At 45.2% G+C, this 18882-nt stretch overlaps 1 protein-coding gene across 2 annotated transcripts in view; it reads left to right on the top strand.

The window, feature by feature from the left end:
* The first annotated feature begins 546 nt into the window (after positions 1-546).
* Positions 547-18882, top strand: part of PIK3R5 (phosphoinositide-3-kinase regulatory subunit 5) — a 107281-nt gene continuing 88945 nt past the window's right edge. Inside the window, exon 1 of one of the 2 annotated variants that reach the window (XM_073607006.1) lies at positions 547-723. In XM_073607006.1, the coding sequence (XP_073463107.1) occupies positions 605-723 (119 nt within the window). In that variant the 5' untranslated portion in view covers positions 547-604. The remainder of the gene's footprint in view (positions 724-18882) is intronic. The other variant, XM_073607007.1, reaches the window with a different exon arrangement.

Below are 18882 nucleotides of genomic sequence, written 5' to 3' on the forward strand. Positions count from 1 at the left end.
CCTATCAGTGTTCATCAGTGCAGCCTATCAGTGCAGCCTATTAGTGCCCCTCAGTGCAGCCTAATAGGCTGCACTGATGGGCACTGATAGGTGGCACTGATAGGTTGAACTGATAAGTAGCACCTATGGGCACTGCTTGGCAGCACTGGTGGGCACTGTTGGGGCTGCACTGATAATCAGGACACCAGTCATCATTCCCCTTATTATCAGTGTAATGCCCCCTGTGTGGATTTGCCAGTTATCGGCTCCTCTCTCCTCACACGGTGGATTGCTGATAACTGGACACTCTGATGTATCTGCTGGTCTTGTACAGTGCAGCTCACAGCAGCCTCGGGAGAGAAGTAGCTCTGAGACTTCTGCTTTTATGTGCTCAGAAAAGAAGGCGGTGCCCACAGAATCATAGAGGGAATTCCAGTGTCAGACCTATGAGATCCTTTGACAAGTCGATGATGGAAGGTGAAATGAGTTGTCCAGGCGGGGTGTGACTCCAGAAGTGCGGGGCTCTGTGGGGCTGCCCCTCCCCCTGTGGGAGGATGTGATTATCTCCCCCCCCCCCCCTTCTGTCACTTGTAATGTGTCACTGCCAGGACAGCAGCTGCCTTGTATGAGATGTGTGTCCCGCCGGCTCAGAGGAGGACCAGATTCTGCCTGTAAGGACCCCCCCTGGACCCGATTCCTGCCCCCTGCAGGTGATGGGAGAACAGCAGTGACAACACGTGGAAGGTAAGGAGCGACGTGGGGGGTCCCCTTCACCCCCCACTCTTTGTATCAGTAGATGGAGCCTCTTCTTCTACTTCATCCATCAATGTAGAAAGTCCATTCCCAGAGATAACAATACATTGAAATCAGATCTTTTTACCTTTCTATTTATTTGTATTATTTGCTTTTATGTAGCCATTGAACTTTATTGGCAGTTTTAGTATTCGGAATATCTAAAAATATCTATTTAGGGGCAAAAGTGATATTAAACCCCCCCCAAAAAAACATTATATTCCACCTTACAGATTTTCTTAGCTGTGATCACTGCATTCCTTTTTTTTTTATTTTTAGGCTTTCTTTCTTTTCTATTCTCATCTGGTGATCCAGCCAGTAAGTCTGTTGTTTTTCAACGAGAACAAAGCTCTGCTACAGAATGTATCACTGCAGGGGAGTGAGACAAACCATTCACCACCGACGAGCTGCTTACAAATGATCAGCTTTTTCTTTATTTAAAAGCTTTATCCCCCAAAAAAATGCTGCACTGATAGGCACTGATAGGCGCCACTGATGGGCACTGATGGGTGCCACTGATGGGCACTGATAGGCACCACTGATGGGCACTGATGGGTTCCACTGATGGGCACTGATAGGCTGCACTGATGGGCACTGATAGGCTGCACTGATGGGCACGGATGGGCGCCACTGATGGGCACTGATAGGCTGCACTGATGGGCGCCACTGATGGGCACTGATAGGCTGCACTGATGGGCACTGATAGGCGCCACTGATGGGCGCCACTGATGGGCACTGATAGGCTGCACTGATGGGCACTGATAGGCTGCACTGATGGGCACTGATGGGCGCCACTGATGGACGCCACTGATGGGCACTGATGGGCGCCACTGATGGGCACTGATAGGCTGCACTGATGGGCGCCACTGATGGGCACTGATAGGCTGCACTGATGGGCACTGATAGACGCCACTGATGGGCACTGATAGGCACCACTGATGGGCACTGATAGGCTGCACTGATGGGCACTGATAGACGCCACTGATGGGCACTGATAGGCACCACTGATGGGCACTGATGGATGCCACTGATGGGCACTGATAGGCGCCACTGATGGACACTGATAGGCACCACTGATGGGCACTGATGGATGCCACTGATGGGCACTGATAGGCTGCACTGATGGGCACTGATAGGCTGCACTGATGGGCACTGATGGGCGCCACTGATGGGCACTGATAGGCTGCACTGATGGGCACTGATAGACGCCACTGATGGGCACTGATAGGCACCACTGATGGATGCCACTGATGGGCACTGATAGGCGCCACTGATGGACACTGATAGGCACCACTGATGGGCACTGACAGGCAGCACCTATGAGCACTGATTGGCAGCACTGGTGGGCACTGTTAATAAGGGCACTGATGATTGGTGTCCTGATTATAATTATAAAGCGTGAGCTTGACTTCAATATGACTAAATCTGATAGTCCATCTAACATTCCCCTGACAATGCTGCTGTCTGCTGTGCCCCCTGTGCTCCTTCATCCAGAGCGGAGGAGGGGGGGTGTATTCCTGACCAGATCGCCAAGTGAAAACAGAATGGTGGAAAAGCCTAAAGAAAGAAAACGAATGCAGCCACCACATCTAACGATTGGTGTGATCGTTAGATGTTAGAAGCTCTAACTTCATAGGTTGGACTTGATGGACTTGTGTGTTTTGTCAACCTCACCTACATTGTGACTATGAAAGCTGCAATATATTACATGTCTGGATTTGGGTTTAATATTTAACATACAATGTATCACCCAAGCCTTGAAATCTTTTTTTTTTTATTTTTTTATTCTTTATTTATAAAATAGCACAAGAACATATACATACACGTAGAGGAGGTCACATCTACAAAGATCAGACATAGTGTAGGATTTAGAAAACAAATCTTCAGACTTTGTCAGGACAGGCAGTGTGTGCACCGAGTCTACAACTGATAATGATATCTGCCAGCACAGTATATTCAGGGTAAACAGAACTCCCCAGCTCCCTTCTTAACATTACATAGAAGGGGGATTTCATGTAGAAAATTTCAGAAAAGTAAAAAAAAAAACATAGGCAGCATTGTTATTTTTATATTTTATTGTTTTGGTATGGGAATGGCTAAAATACACTATATTACCAAAAGTATTGGGACGCCTGCCTTTACATGAACTATAATGACATCCCAGTCTTAGTCCGGAGGGTTCAATATTGAGTTGGCTCCGCCCTTTGCAGCTATAACAACTTCACCTCTTCTGGGAAGGCCGTCCACAAGGTTTAGGAGGGTGTCTATGGGAATGTTTAACCATTCTTCCAGAAGAGCATTTGTGAGGTCAGGCACTGATGTTGGATGAGAAGGCCTGGATCGCAGTCTCCGCTTTAATTCTTCCCAAAGGTGTTCTATCGGGTTGAGGTCAGGACTCTGTGCAGGCCATTCAAGTTCCTCCACCCCAAACTCGCTCATCCATGTCTTTATGGACCTTGCTTTGTGCACTGGTGGGCAGTCATGTTGGAACAGGAAGGGGCCGTCCCCAAACTGTTCCCACAAAGTTGGGAGCATGAAATTGTCCAAAATGTCTTGGTATGCTGACGCCTTAAGAGTTCCCTTCACTGGAACTAAGGGGCCAAACCCAACCCCTGAAAAACAACCCCCACACCATAATCCCCCCTCCCCCCCACACCATAATCCCCCCTCCACCAAATGATTACGAGCAGCAGATGTGTATACAGTGCCTTGAAAAAGTATTCATACCCCTTGAAATTCTCCACATGTTCTCATGTTATAACCAAAAATGTAAATGTATTTTATTGGGATTTTATGTGACCAACACAAAGTGTCACATAATTGTGAAGTGGAAGGAAAATGATAAATGATACAAATAAATATGTGAAAAGTGTAGGGGGGGCATTTGTATGGCGCCCCCCGGAGTCAATACTTTGTAGAACCCCCTTTCTCTACAAGTCTTTTTGGGGATGTCTCTGCCAGCTTTGCACATCTAGAGAGGACATTTCTGCCCATTCTTCTTTGTAAAATATCTCAAGCTCTGTCAGATTGGATGGAGAGCGTCTGTGAACAGCAATTTTCAAGTCTTGCCACAGATTCTCAATGTGATTTAGGTCTGGACTGTGACTGGGCCATTCTAACACATGAATATGCTTTGATGTAAACCATTCCATTCTAGCTCTGGCTGGATGTTTCGGGTCGTTGTCCTGCTGGAAGGTGAACCTCCGCCCCAGTCTCAAGTCTTTTGTAGACTCTAACAGGTTTTCTTCTAAGATTGTCCTGTATTTGTCTCCATCCATCTTCCCATCAACTCTGACCAGCTTCCCTGTCCCTGCTGAAGAAAACCATCCCCACCACATGATGCTGCCACCACCATGTTTCACGGTGTGGATGGTGTGTTCAGGGTGATGTGCAGTGTTAGTTTTCCCCACACATAGCGTTTTACTTTTAGGCCATAAAGTTGAATTTTGGTCTCCTCTGACCAGATCACCTTCTTCCACATGTTTGCTGTGTCCTCCACATGACTTCTCACAAACTACAAACAGGACTTCTTATGACTTTCTTTCACCAATGTCTTTCTTCTTGTCACTCTTCCATAAAGGGCAGATTTGTGGAGAACACGACTAATAGTTGTCCTGTGGACAGATTCTCCCACCTGAGCTGTGGATCTCTGCAGCTCCTCCAGAGTTACCATGGACCTCTTGGCTCTTCTCTGATGAATGTTCTCCTTGCCCGGCCGGTCAGTTTAGGTGGACGGCCATGTCTTGGTAGGTTGGCAGTTGTGCCATACTCTTTCCATTTTCCGATGATGGATTGAACAGAGCTCTGTGAGATGTTGAAAGCTTGGGAGATTTATTTATAACCTAACCCTGCTTTATACTTCTCCACAACTTTATCCCTGACCTGTCTGGTGTGTTCCTTGGCATTCATGATGCTGTTTGTTCACTAAGGTTCTCTAATAAAACTCTGAGGGCTTCACAGAACAGCTGTATTTATACTGAGATTAAATTACACACAGGTGGACTCTATTTACTAATTAGGTGACTTCTGAAGGCAATTGGTTCCTCTAGATTTTAGTTAGGGGTATCAGAGTAAAGGGGGCTGAATACAAATGCCCCCCCCCCACACACACACACTCTTTTCACATATTTATTTGTATCATTTATCATTTTCCTTCCACTTCACAATTATGTGCCACTTTGTGTTGGTCTATCACATAAAATCTCAATAAAATACATTTACATTTTTGGGTGTAACATGAGAAGATGTGGGAAACTTCAAGGGGTATGAATACTTTTTCAAGGCACTGTATATCAATCTATACCTGTGATTTTTGTATTTATTTTAATTCATTTTACATTTAAATTTTATGGAACATGTAAGAAGTTACTATTTTTCTCCAATGTGTTTTGGTGTAAGGTTTGATGTATTATTATATAAGCAAATCTCTAAAGAAAAGATGCTTATATATTTTATGAGGCAAAGCCAAACCAAGGCTTGGATACAAACTTGCTTCTGCCTTTCGGGGAACACGTCCGGTCGTTGTTGTTTAGTCATCGTTTAGGCGGACCTGTGCGTGATTCCCCGGAGGGAAGCGAGGCTTGGGGCGCAAGCCATGATGTCATCGTAATTTAGTGTTGCTGCCGAGACATGGTGTGATCTCTGTAGTGGAAATGGGGCTTGGCGCGCGAAGCCTCAAGCGCCATTTTGAGCCAGAACCGTGGCCAGACATTAATGGCAGATCACTGCAATACGAACAGAAATAATCTGATTTGATTCATAAATTATAATGTCGCAATGACGGAGTCTGGACCTACATCCCAGATGATGTCTCCTTGGACAAAACGCGTTGGGTTGAGCTCCAGTCAGATTATTGCGAACCACATGCTGGATATATTGTTGGATTTTATTGATTGAGTGCTAAACCTACTGATGGAATTCAAGTGTTCTGTACTTTTTAAATAAATCTAGCCACCAGTTTTACACTATGTGGCGATTTTGTACCCTTTTTGGATATCTGGACCGTTGGATATTCCTGGCAAAGTGGAATCTCAGTCTGGCAGCGTGAAACCCCTGGAGCTTCCTTTAAGAATTGCTCTAGTGGAAATCAGTTTCAGCACCGTAAGGTCTCTGAGTCCACGTTTTGAAATGAGACTGGAACATGAAAGGAAGAGAAAACTGCGGCAGCTTTAGAAAGAAGAAATGGTTTTCTAGTGGTCAGGTTACATGCTGCGTCCAGCATAAAAACAGCCAAACAATACGATCTTCCGTGCAAACCTTCACGGAACCTGTGGGAACCGAAGTCCTTATTTCCCCTTTACAATGTCCAGTAAGTGTTGCCGAAACAAATACTTCTTTGAACCTCCATCAACTACTGGTACTTCCATGCTCCCACTATTGGGTGGACTCACCAAAACTTAATTAGACCTTTCAATTACAAAGATTGATATGCATTTTTCTCACGTTGGGAGTCTCTGGCACAAAAAGAGCAATCTCCGATATTGCTTCTAATGTTTCCACCAACTCATCTTTCATGTAGCCCATCAATGTCATACATTAGTACAGCCTTTCTCATTTTTTTTAACATGGAGGAACCCTTAAAATTACCAATTTCTGAGGAAAATCCTGCTAATTACTAGATCTACGGCTCATGAGCCATTAGCTTGGATAGTAAGCTGAGATATAAAGACAGATAAAAGAATAAGGTAGTAAAAATTGTACCATTCCTTCTCATAATGGTCAGTGGAGAGGAGTCCCATCATACTGATGGCCTGCGTTAAAATGTCTGATCACATTGGTGATCTGTGGGAAGAACGCCCCTTACATTGGTGATCAGTGGGAAGAATGTTCCTTACATTGGTGATCAGTGGGAAGAATGTCCCTTACATTGGTGATCAGTGAGAAGAATGTTCCTTACATTGGTGATCAGTGAGAAGAATGTTCCTTACATTGGTGATCAGTGAGAAGAATGTTCCTTACATTGGTGATCAGTGAGAAGAATGTTCCTTACATTGGTGATCGGTGAGAAGAATGTTCCTTACATTGGTGATCAGTGAGAAGAATGTTCCTTACATTGGTGATCAGTGAGAAGAATGCTCCTTACATTGGTGATCAGTGAGAAGAATGTTCCTTACATTGGTGATCAGTGAGAAGAATGTCCCTTACATTGGTGATCAGTGAGAAGAATGTTCCTTACATTGGTGATCAGTGGGAAGAATGTTCCTTACATTGGTGATCAGTGAGAAGAATGTTCCTTACATTAGTGATCAGTGAGAAGAATGTTCCTCACATTGGTGATCAGTGAGAAGAATGCTCCTTACATTGGTGATCAGTGAGAAGAATGCTCCTTACATTGGTGATCAGTGAGAAGAATGTTCCTTACATTGGTGATTAGTGAGAAGAATGTCTCTTACATTGGTGATCAGTGAGAAGAATGTTCTTTACATTGGTGATCAGTGAGAAGAATGTTCCTTACATCGGTGATCAGTGGGAAGAATGTCCCTTACATTGGTGATCAGTGAGAAGAATGTTCCTTACATTGGTGATCAGTGGGAAGAATGTCCCTTACATTGGTGATCAGTGGGAAGAATGTTCCTTACATTGGTGATCAGTGAGAAGAATGTTCCTTACATTGGTGATCAGTGAGAAGAATGTTCCTTACATTGGTGATCAATGAGAAGAATGTTCCTTACATTGGTGATCAGTGAGAAGAATGTTCCTTACATTGGTGATCAGTGAGAAGAATGTTCCTTACATTGGTGATCAGTGAGAAGAATGTTCCTTACATTGGTGATCAGTGAGAAGAATGTTCCTTACATTGGTGATCAGTGAGAAGAATGTCCCTTACATTGGTGATCAGTGAGAAGAATGTCCCTTACATTGGTGGTCAGTGAGAAGAATGTTCCTTACATTGGTAATCAGTGGGAAGAATGTTCCTTACATTGGTGATCAGTGAGAAGAATGTTCCTTACATTGGTGATCAGTGAGAAGAATGCTCCTTACATTGGTGATCAGTGGGAAGAATGTTCCTTACATTGGTGATCAGTGAGAAGAATGTTCCTTACATTGGTGATCAGTGAGAAGAATGTTCCTTACACTGGTGATCAGTGAGAAGAATGTTCCTTACATTGGTGATCAGTGGGAAGAATGTCCCCTTTGCAGACAACATAGATAAAGAGGAATCTGGTATCAGCAGTTACATATCTGAGAGTCAAAAACTGATCATTGCTCAGGGAACCCCAAGCAGCCCCTTGTTTTGGATGGAGTGGAGAAGGGTTAGAACCCCTGTTGGGTGTTTGATTGCTGTGTCCAAGCAGGAGAAATGTACCCTCTTAATTTATACTGGTGGTCATTGTCACCAGGAGAGAGTGACAGGCAATCTAAAATGTAAGAGTTGTCATATATAGGCAACGAGGAGAAATCTTGCAAAGGGGATGAATATTTTTCGGTAATTTTCCCTCAGTGTGGAGGGAAAACTTCTCATTTCCTGCTGTGTCTCCAGGACAGAAAGTAGAGAGAAATCTTCAAAATAAAGCAAAAAAAAAAAAACCCAAACAAACACAAAGTTCTAATAATAACATAAATAAACAATAAACTTCTAATACTCTATTCAGAGCTTAAAGTTTTCCAAAATTGGACAACAGAATATTGGAAAAACATTGCCTGGTCTGATGAGTCTGGATTTCAGCTCCAACATTCAGATGGAGGGGTCAGAATTTGGTGCATGGATCCATCCTGCCTTGTATCACCGGTTCAGGCTGGTGGTGGGGGTGTAATGGTGTGGGGGATGGGGTATCACCGGTTCAGGCTGGTGGTGGGGGTGTAATGGTGTGGGGGATGGGGTATCACCGGTTCAGGCTGGTGGTGGGGGTGTAATGGTGTGGGGGATGGGGTATCACCGGTTCAGGCTGGTGGTGGGGGTGTAATGGTGTGGGGGATGGGGTATCACCGGTTCAGGCTGGTGGTGGGGGTGTAATGGTGTGGGGGATGGGGTATCACCGGTTCAGGCTGGTGGTGGGGGGTGTAATGGTGTGGGGGATGGGGTATCACCGGTTCAGGCTGGTGGTGGGGGTGTAATGGTGTGGGGGATGGGGTATCACCGGTTCAGGCTGGTGGTGGGGGTGTAATGGTGTGGGGGATGGGATATCACCGGTTCAGGCTGGTGGTGGAGGTGTAATGGTGTGGGGGATGGGGTATCACCGGTTCAGGCTGGTGGTGGGGGTGTAATGGTGTGGGGGATGGGGTATCACCGGTTCAGGCTGGTGGTGGGGGTGTAATGGTGTGGGGGGATGGGGTATCACTGGTTCAGGCTGGTGGTGGGGGTGTAATGGTGTGGGGGATGGGGTATCACCGGTTCAGGCTGGTGGTGGGGGGTGTAATGGTGTGGGGGATGGGATATCACCGGTTCAGGTTAGTGGTGGGGGTGTAATGGTGTGGGGGATGGGGTATCACCGGTTCAGGCTGGTGGTGGAGGTGTAATGGTGTGGGGGATGGGATATCACCGGTTCAGGCTGGTGGTGGGGGGTGTAATGGTGTGGGGGATGGGATATCACCGGTTCAGGCTGGTGGTGGGGGGTGTAATGGTGTGGGGGATGGGATATCACCGGTTCAGGTTGGTGGTGGGGGTGTAATGGTGTGGGGGATGGGGTATCACCGGTTCAGGCTGGTGGCTCCTCCTCTGACCCGCTGTTGGCTCCTCCTCTGACCCGCTGTTGGCTCACCAACAGTCCCATTCACTTTAATGCACGTCTTCCATGACCTCACTCAAAGTCCCAACCTTTATTGATATTCACTTTAATGGGACGGCTAGTAATCAGTGTCACAACCAGGTTAGGGGCGTGGCGGCAGCAGGTGATTGGATGCCCGCTAACAGGTGCAGCCATGATGGATCTGATATGACAGGTGCTCTTTAAATGTAAGGACTTATACTTGGTGGAATAAGAGTTAGAATCTTTAATATTTACAAACAATATGAAGGTTTGCCATTTAGAATAATAAGCTGTCAGGTTAGTAAAGCAGCGATATCAGTACCAATTCAATCATACAGTTTGTAGTGTACATAGAGTTGCAAAACTTTGTGATAAAGGAATATTCCTGAACTTTGTTTTATCTCATGGTTACTGTGGGATTGTGTGAATGCATCGATGCAGTGCATGTTATCTCAGCTTACAGAGCTTGGATTCATTGACTGAGTTTACTAAAAATGTAAATATTGCAGAACAGACATGCAACATAACTGAGCTCCATTTCATGCTGAATAAACTAAATTATTAATGTATCCTAAACAGAAAACTATCCTAAGATAACTCACTTATTCAGGGAAGCCTATCCCACACCCACCTTACAACCCCATCAAATCATTCCCCGTATCGATTACCTTTTGTACCACCTCCCCCTCCGTTTAGAATGTTCTATAAGCCGGGCCCTCCTGTCCCTTCTGTAATGAACTGTAATTGTGTTGTCCCCCCTCCATATTGTAAAGCGTAAACTGTTGGCGCTCTATAAATCGTGAATAATAATAATAATAAGATAGATTTTTACTCCAAAAGCATTTTATTGAAATAAATTTGATAAAAACCAAAAGAATCCGATTTATATAAAAAAAAAATCTGTAAAAAGTATTGATTTCTCCCCCCCCCCGATAGGACAGATATGGGGTGCGCCGCGTGCTGCCAGGATTGTGGCAGGAAGCGTGGTGTCGTGGTTAACATGTTGACAACTAAATGATAGCTGCGGATGTAATCCGAGGATGAAGTGTCGATGTGATGCGGAGCTCGGGGTGGTGAAAGAGATGTTTACAAAATACAAGGATATGACTAGATGATGAGAAGTCCACATTACAGAGCGCTCTGCCTTCTCCTAATTCGGGGAATCCCAGAATCCTCCTCTGCCCATCCGCTCCGTGGTTTGGTGGCCTCTTTACTTCCGCAGGAGCCCCAAATACAGATTTCTCTACAAAATCCTGATAACAAACTGAGTGTCAGAGAGATGGGGGGGTGACCCACTGACACCTGGGGGTCTCAGAACAATGACACACTGACACTTGGGGTCCAGAACAATGACACCCTGACACTTGGGGGTCCCAGAACAATGACACACTGACACTTGGGGGTCCAGAACAATGACACCCTGACACTTGGGGGTGACCCAGAACAATGACCCACTGACACCTGGGGGTCCAGAACAATGACACCCTGACACTTGGGGTCCAGAACAATGACACCCTGACACTTGGGGGTCCCAGAACAATGACACACTGACACTTGGGGGTCCCAGAACAATGACACCCTGACACTTGGGGTCCAGAACAATGACACCCTGACACTTGGGGGTCCAGAACAATGACACACTGACACTCGGGGGTCCCAGAACAATGACACACTGACACTTGGGGTCCCAGAACAATGACACACTGACACCTGGGGGTCCCAGAACAATGACACACTGACACTCGGGGGTCCCAGAACAATGACACACTGACACTTGGGGTCCCAGAACAATGACACACTGACACTTGGGGTCCAGAACAATGACACACTGACACTTGGGGTCCCAGAACAATGACACACTGACACCTGGGGGTCCCAGAACAATGACACACTGACACTCGGGGGTCCCAGAACAATGACACACTGACACTTGGGGTCCCAGAACAATGACACACTGACACTTGGGGTCCAGAACAATGACACCCTGACACTTGGGGGTCTCAGAACAATGACACACTGACACCTGGGGGTCCCAGAACAATGACACACTGACACCTGGGGGTCCCAGAACAATGACACACTGACACCTGGGGGTCCCAGAACAATGACACCCTGACACTTGGGGGTCCAGAACAATGACACCCTGACACTTGGGGGTCCAGAACAATGACACACTGACACTTGGGGGTCCCAGAACAATGACACCCTGACACTTGGGGGTCCCAGAACAATGACACCCTGACACTTGGGGGTCCAGAACAATGACACCCTGACACTTGGGGGTCCAGAACAATGACACCCTGACACTTGGGGGTCCCAGAACAATGACACCCTGACACTTGGGGGTCCAGAACAATGACACCCTGACACTTGGGGGTCCCAGAACAATGACACCCTGACACTTGGGGGTCCCAGAACAATGACACACTGACACTTGGGGGTCCAGAACAATGACACCCTGACACTTGGGGGTCCCAGAACAATGACACCCTGACACTTGGGGGTCCTGAACAATGACACACTGACACTTGGGGTCCAGAACAATGACACCCTGACACTTGGGGGTCCAGAACAATGACACACTGACTCTTGGGGGTCCCAGAACAATGACACCCTGACACTTGGGGGTCCAGAACAATGACACCATGACACTTGGGGGTCCAGAACAATGACACTTGGGGGTCCTAGAACAATGACACACTGTGTCAGGGTGGTCTGGGAAGGGAAAGGAAGGGAAGGGGGAGGGGTATTTAACTGTTTAGTATATTAGCACGAGTGTCAAATCTAAAAGGTCCAAGGAATTACACAAAACATCATTCACAGCAGAACATACAGTGCCTTGCAAAAGTATTCACCCCCTTGGCATTTTTCGTGTTTTGTTGCCTCATAACCTGGAATTAACTTGGATTGTTTGAGGATTTGCATCATTTAATTTACAGAACACGCCCATAACTTTGAAGATGCGGCTATCACAGCTCCAAGTCTCTTTGGATAAGTCTCTATGACTTGCCACATCTTATCACTGGGATTTTTGCCCATTCCTCCTTGCAAAATTGCTCTAGCTCCTTCAAGTTGGATGGTTTGCACTTGTGAACAGCAATCTTTAAGTCTGACCACAGATTTTCTATTGGATTGAGGTCTGGGCTTTGACTAGGCCATCCCAACACATTTACATGTTTCCCCTTAAACCACTCAAGTGTTGCTTTAGCAGTGTGTTTGGGGTCATTGTCCTGCTGGAAGGTGAACCTCCGTCCTAGCCTCAAATCACACACAGAGTGCTACAGGTTTTGCTCAAGAATATCCCTGTATTTAGCACCATCCATCTTTCCCTCAACTATGACCAGTTTCCCAGTCCTGAGTGCTGAAAAACATCCCCACAGCATGATGCTGCCACCACCATGTTTCACAGTGGGGATGGTGTTCTTTGGGTGATGTGTTGGGTTTGCACCAGACATAGCGTTTTCTTTGATGGCCAAAAAGTTCAGTTTTAGTCTCATCAGACCAGAGCACCTTCCTCCATACATTTTGGGAGTCTCCCACATGCCTTTTCACAAACTCAAAACGTACAATTTTGTTTTTTGCTGAAAGTAATGTCTTTCTTCTGGCCACTCTGCCATAAAGCCCAACTCTATGGAGCGTACGGCTTATTGTCGTCCTATGTCCAGATACTCCAGTCTCTGCTGTGGAACTCTGCAGCTCCTCCAGGGTTACCTTAGGTCTCTGTGCTGCCTCTCTGATTAATGCCCTCCTTGCCCGGTCCGTGAGTTTTGGTGTGCGGCCGTCTCTTGGCAGGTTTGCTGTTGTGCCATGTTCTTTCCATTTGGTTATGATAGATTTGATGGGGCTCCTAGGGACCATCAAAGATTTGGATATTTTTTTATAACCTAACCCTGACTTGTACTTCTCAACAACATTGTCCCTTACTTGTTTGGAGAGTTCCTTGGTCTTCATGGCAGTGTTTGGTTAGTGGTGCCTCTTGCTTAGGTGTTGCAGCCTTTGGGGCCTTTCACAAAAGGTGTGTCTATGTAATGACAGATCATGTGACACTTAGATTGCACACAGGTGGACATCATTTCACTAATTATGTGACTTCTGAAGGTAATTGGTTGCACCAGAGCTTTTTATGGGCTTCATAACAAAGGGGGTGAAAACATACGCACATGCCAATTATCAGTTTTTTATTTCTGAAAAATAGTTTTATGTATATATTTTTCTAATTTTACTTCACCAACTTAGACTATTGTGTTCTGATCCATCACATATAATTCAGATAAAAACAAAACAAACTAAAGGCTGTAATGTAACAAAATAGGTAAAAAGCCAAGGGGGGTGAATACTTATGCAAGGCACTGTATAAATGAGCCCGGCCAGACTGTGCATCGTGTTTTGCATACCCTCAAATATTTCACACGCACACTTCGCCGGGCCGACCGGCCTTGGATTTCCCCGTGACGCTCTGAAATATACCGTGTGGGCTCTCCCAGGATCTTATCTTTGCATAGAAGGCCACCATATCTCCCCATTACACCAGCAGCCTCATGCAAACTCCAATAACCAAATTCTTCTTATCAGATAACTGTCAGTGCGTCCGTCTCTATGCTGCAAAGAGCCAGCAAGGTGCTCAACACCAGATCGACCAATCAGTAAGCAGCTCCCATTACACAACCCAACCTGATGCAATTATAGATCATTCTTTGTTCCTGGAGAAATCTGCAAATGTAATTTTATTTTTTTTTTTCAATTCTTTGACTTAAAAGGAAAACAAAAACAGATTATAAAGAAAACGGATCCATTTCCGTACATGCTTTTAGAGAGACATCATCCAGGGCATGCAGATTGCAGCCAAAAAGTGTACTGTACAATTATGTTGGATGAAATAATACGTTTTCTGTCTCATACATCAATTCCACTTACAAACAAAAGAAAACACAACTACACATGCTGCAATGCAAAAATCTGAGGAAAAAAAAAAAAAAAAAAAAATATATATATATATATATATATATTATAAAATAGATATAATATATATATTTTTATTTTTTTCCACAAATAGAGCTTTCTTCATTTGATCACCTCTGCGATTTTTAATTTTTTGCACTATAGACAAAAAAAAAAAAAAAACCAAAACACAAAAAAACAAGATTTTTTTATCTGCTAAAAAACATCCAAAAAAAAATCAATTTTCTTCATCAATTTAAGACAATATATATATATGTCACCCTGGTTGAGAAACACTGGTAGAGAGAATGGCCAGTTTTAGGATTAATAATCCACATATCACTTTGACCTTTAATTTTCAAATGGGTATAAATAAATGCAAGGAGGTCTATATGCCCACAATCTGGAACAGTTCCAATATGTCTGCAGACAATGAATATATATATATATCTACACAGTATCTTATCAATAACGGACGAAGGATAAACCTTATAAACCTTGACCCTGCTGGTTCTTGAAGACACCTGGCAGCCCTCCCATGAGTGGCAGGGATGAGGTAGGGTACTGATGTTGGAGCTTCTGACCGCTCCTAGAATTGTAAGTGTCCTTTTCGGGCCCTCAAGTGGTAACTCTTAAGGGCCCTTCCTATCCACTGTCTGCCTGATTAGCAGCACGCTACAGTCTGGGCAGAGGGCCCACAAGGACACTTCTGGAAACCAGAGCCCTGTATCCAACACAGAACTTGGCAAGGAACCGGAGTTACTCTGCTTGGCCGCCATGTTGCTGCATTGTGTTCGCACGGCTTGGCGCTTCTCGCTTCTCCTTTTGCTTTCTCTTGCTTTTAAGTTCTGCCCATCTTCTTTACTCCTAACAAATTGTCTCCTGGAATCCTGCTTGTGATGCCATGTGTTGTGTCGCAGGGGGCATATTAGCTCTTTTTTACCTGCCTGGACCTAGAAGGGTGACATTGCCCTAACAGTATACCATGGGCAAACTATCCTACTCTCCCTTGCACGTGTATGGATGCGTGTGGTCACCGGGCCTGGACTAACTGGTACCTGTTGGCAGTCTTCTGCACATCTTCAGGCCTTACATCAACGGACCCTTTTTTTGACCCTTGGGCACAAGATTTTCTTTTTGACCCTTCAGCACAAGTTTTTGTTTCCAGTAAAATCTTCCATAAAGCAGTTAGAAGAATTTGTCCTCCATTTGTCCTCCACACCAGGAATCCCATTTTATAGGTTTATGGATTCAAAGCAAAACATTTTGAATGTTCTTCAGCCATTCGTTGAGGTGGTTTCACACATCCTAAGTTACAAACAGTCCAGCATAGAAGAGAGATGTGACATGACAGGAGAGACAGGAGGCCCACTACTCAGGTGTCCCAGAGTCCAGCATAGAAGAGAGATGTGGCATGACAGGAGAGACAGGAGGCCCACTACTGGGGTGTCCCAGAGTCCAGCATTCCAAGACAAGGGGTTCGAGTAGTCCCATAAAATGCATAAAGTCTCTTCCACTCCCTAAGGCCCCATTCACACCTGAGCGTAGCGTTTTCAGGCAGAAAGTCGCGCGATTTTGCAGCGTTTTTCACTGCGTTTTGCCGCGATTTTGTGCAGGTCAAAAGGTCACCAGTGTAAAAAGCAGAAAAACGCCTAAATCTGCCTTAAAAAAAAAGTTCGAGAACTTGTTTGAGCTTCAGGCGTTTTGGAGCTTCTGGCTTCAGGCATTTTGGAGTGGAGATGTGAACCATCTCTGTAGAGAATAATTGAATTTTTTTTCCCCTCCAGCGTTTTGTAGCTTCAGGCTTCAAGCTACAAAACGCTCAGATGTGAATGGGGCCTAAGGGGAAGCTAAACGAATCGGGTCTAACTGCCTACATATTGTCCTGGTACGATCCACTCACAGAGGCAACCGGCAACCACTCTCCTTGGGGCAACTAATTCAGGAAGCTCTCTGCCTTTCCAATATACCCTTACCCGGGGGGGTACCCCTCACCTTACAGGGGCAGGACTGGTACTCAACTCTACTAACACCTGAGTCTATCCTGACCCCTGGCTACAAGGACATCTGTTGGCCAAAAGGGGAATTGCAATGGGCCACCCTAAACTACTACCGGGTATACCATGACCTGGGTGACTAAGAATCCTCACAGAAAGATCTAGAAATAGATGATGATCCATCTACCAGCTCTGGCAGGTGACCCCTTACTGACCACTTCACCCTTCAAGGATAGCTTGCAGGCGGTGTTGGCTTTGAATCAAGATAAAACGTTAAAAAAAAAACACAGACAGTATGAACAAATCAAACCATCATCTAGGTAATTAAAGTTCAGTGCACCCTGTCTGAGCAATACAGATGGCTGGGACATGGACAGTGAGCAGCTTGAAGCTAAAAAAGCCGCATTGCACAACCGGCACGGTCACATGCTGCATCGAGCCTTGCTTGCCATGCCAAATATATATGGTATTTAAATACAGTGCGCTCTTCACTCAACCAACATATCATATCATTTTGGAAAAAGTTAGGCTCTGCCTCATTGCAGCAAATTCCCAAGGACACCCACCCCCCCCTACAAGATCCCATTATAGCCGCAGCCAACTCTTCCTCTCTGCTGCCCATAGGCACAGGCCCACAATGCCTGAGGGCAAATTAGGCTACGCTATTAAAGGAGTACACCTGATTTTATTGGTTCTCAATCAGGCTTCTAGTACTAAAGGTGGAATGAAGGCTTTCTAACCCTAATTTCTCACCACTCTGTCCCAAAACTTTTGCCTTTAGTTATACTTTTACCAAAAATTGGGCATTATACTGTCCTTGTGTGCATTCAAATTCATTTAAAGAGGAACTGCAGTTGTAATAAAAACATCTTTGCCATTCTGAAGCTTACCGCCAACCACTTTGCATATTATTTTATATATACTGCGATTCTGTACTTGCCAAATATGCTGCAGAAATCTCCCTCCACTGAGTCTGGCTGCAGCCATTTTAACTGTGGGCAGCTGAAGCTGCTGCCTGTTCACTTCCTGGATTTACACAGACACACAGGAGGGCACACCTCCAGCTCTGCAGCCCACAGCTCTCATTGGCCCTCTTATGACTCATCCCCCCTCCCTTCCTGGCAAACTCTCAGGAGGGTGAGAGAGAGCTGTGCATGATGTCATAAGCCTAGGCTAATGACCAGACAGGAAACAGGAAGTGGGCTCCATAAGGGTTTTACTGATGTCAAATGCAAACAAAAGTGCCAGCATGCGCTCAACTAAACCAATGAGCTCAAACAGGTGCAAATATGCAAAAACATACAATGTGAAAATAAAGTCCAAAAAAGTGCAAAATTCAATGTGGGCAATCAAGACGAATTTTTCAGCAAGACAAATGTTTTCTCTGTTCATCACATAAAGAAAAAAAATCAGCGCCTCTTACCAGATGTGATGGATCTCAAATTATAGAGATCGGATAGGGACACACAGGAAGGATCGCTTGGCCACAGGAGTTGGCATCCACAGGCTTCTCCAACAACAGGATCCCTCCTCCAGAAGCGGTCTTTGCTCTGTTTACACACTCCTCCTGGAGTCTTCTAATGCCATAGGTTGCTCCCCGGGATGTGTTTATAAAATGGAAAGAAGAGGCTTCATGGTGCAGTACTCCAGTTTGAAAGGTATTTATTCTTAATAAAAAGTCATGAGCACTGACATCCAAATAAAAAAACGGTATTCAGTGTATTCTAAAACCAGCCGTGGCTCATGCCAGCCCACTGGTGTGCAGCGACCTCAAGATCTGAAGCTCCGCCCAACGCGTTTCCCCATGCAAGGCTTTGACTGGGAAAGGAGGCCTCGCGTCCTGGGGAGGAACCTATGGCATTAGAAGGCTCCGAGAGGAGTGTGTAAACAGGGCAAAGACCGCTGCTGGAGGAGGGATCCTGTTGTTGGGGAAGCCTGGTGATGCCAACGCCTGTGGCCAAGTGATCCTTCCTGTGTGTTCCTATCCGATCTCTATAATTTGAGATCCATCACATCTGGTAAGCAGCGCTGATTTTTTTTCTTTATGTGATGAACAGAAAAAACGTTTGTCTTGCTGAAAAGTTCTCATTGTCCACATTGAATTTTGCACTTTTTTGGACTTTATTTTCACATTGTATGTTTTTGCATATTTGCACCTGTTTGAGCTCATTGGTTTAGTTGAGTGAATGCTGGCACTTTTGTGTGCTTTTTTTGTTTGAGTTTTTTGGGATTGCGCATCTTTATCGGATACACACGTTTATGGACTGAATATTTACATTTATTTAGATGCAGCACCTTTTTTTGTACACTTGTATCTGATATATTTATGTACAGTGGATGTGGAAAGTATTCAGACCCCCTTAGATTTTTCACTCTTTGTTATATTGCAGCCATTTGTTAAAATCATTTTAGTTCATTTTTTTTCCTCATTAATGTACACACAGCACCCCATATTGTACACACAGCACCCCATATTGTACACACAGCAT

Source organism: Aquarana catesbeiana, linkage group LG12, assembly GCF_042186555.1.
Source record: "Aquarana catesbeiana isolate 2022-GZ linkage group LG12, ASM4218655v1, whole genome shotgun sequence".
Classification (NCBI taxonomy): Eukaryota; Metazoa; Chordata; class Amphibia; order Anura; family Ranidae; genus Aquarana; species Aquarana catesbeiana.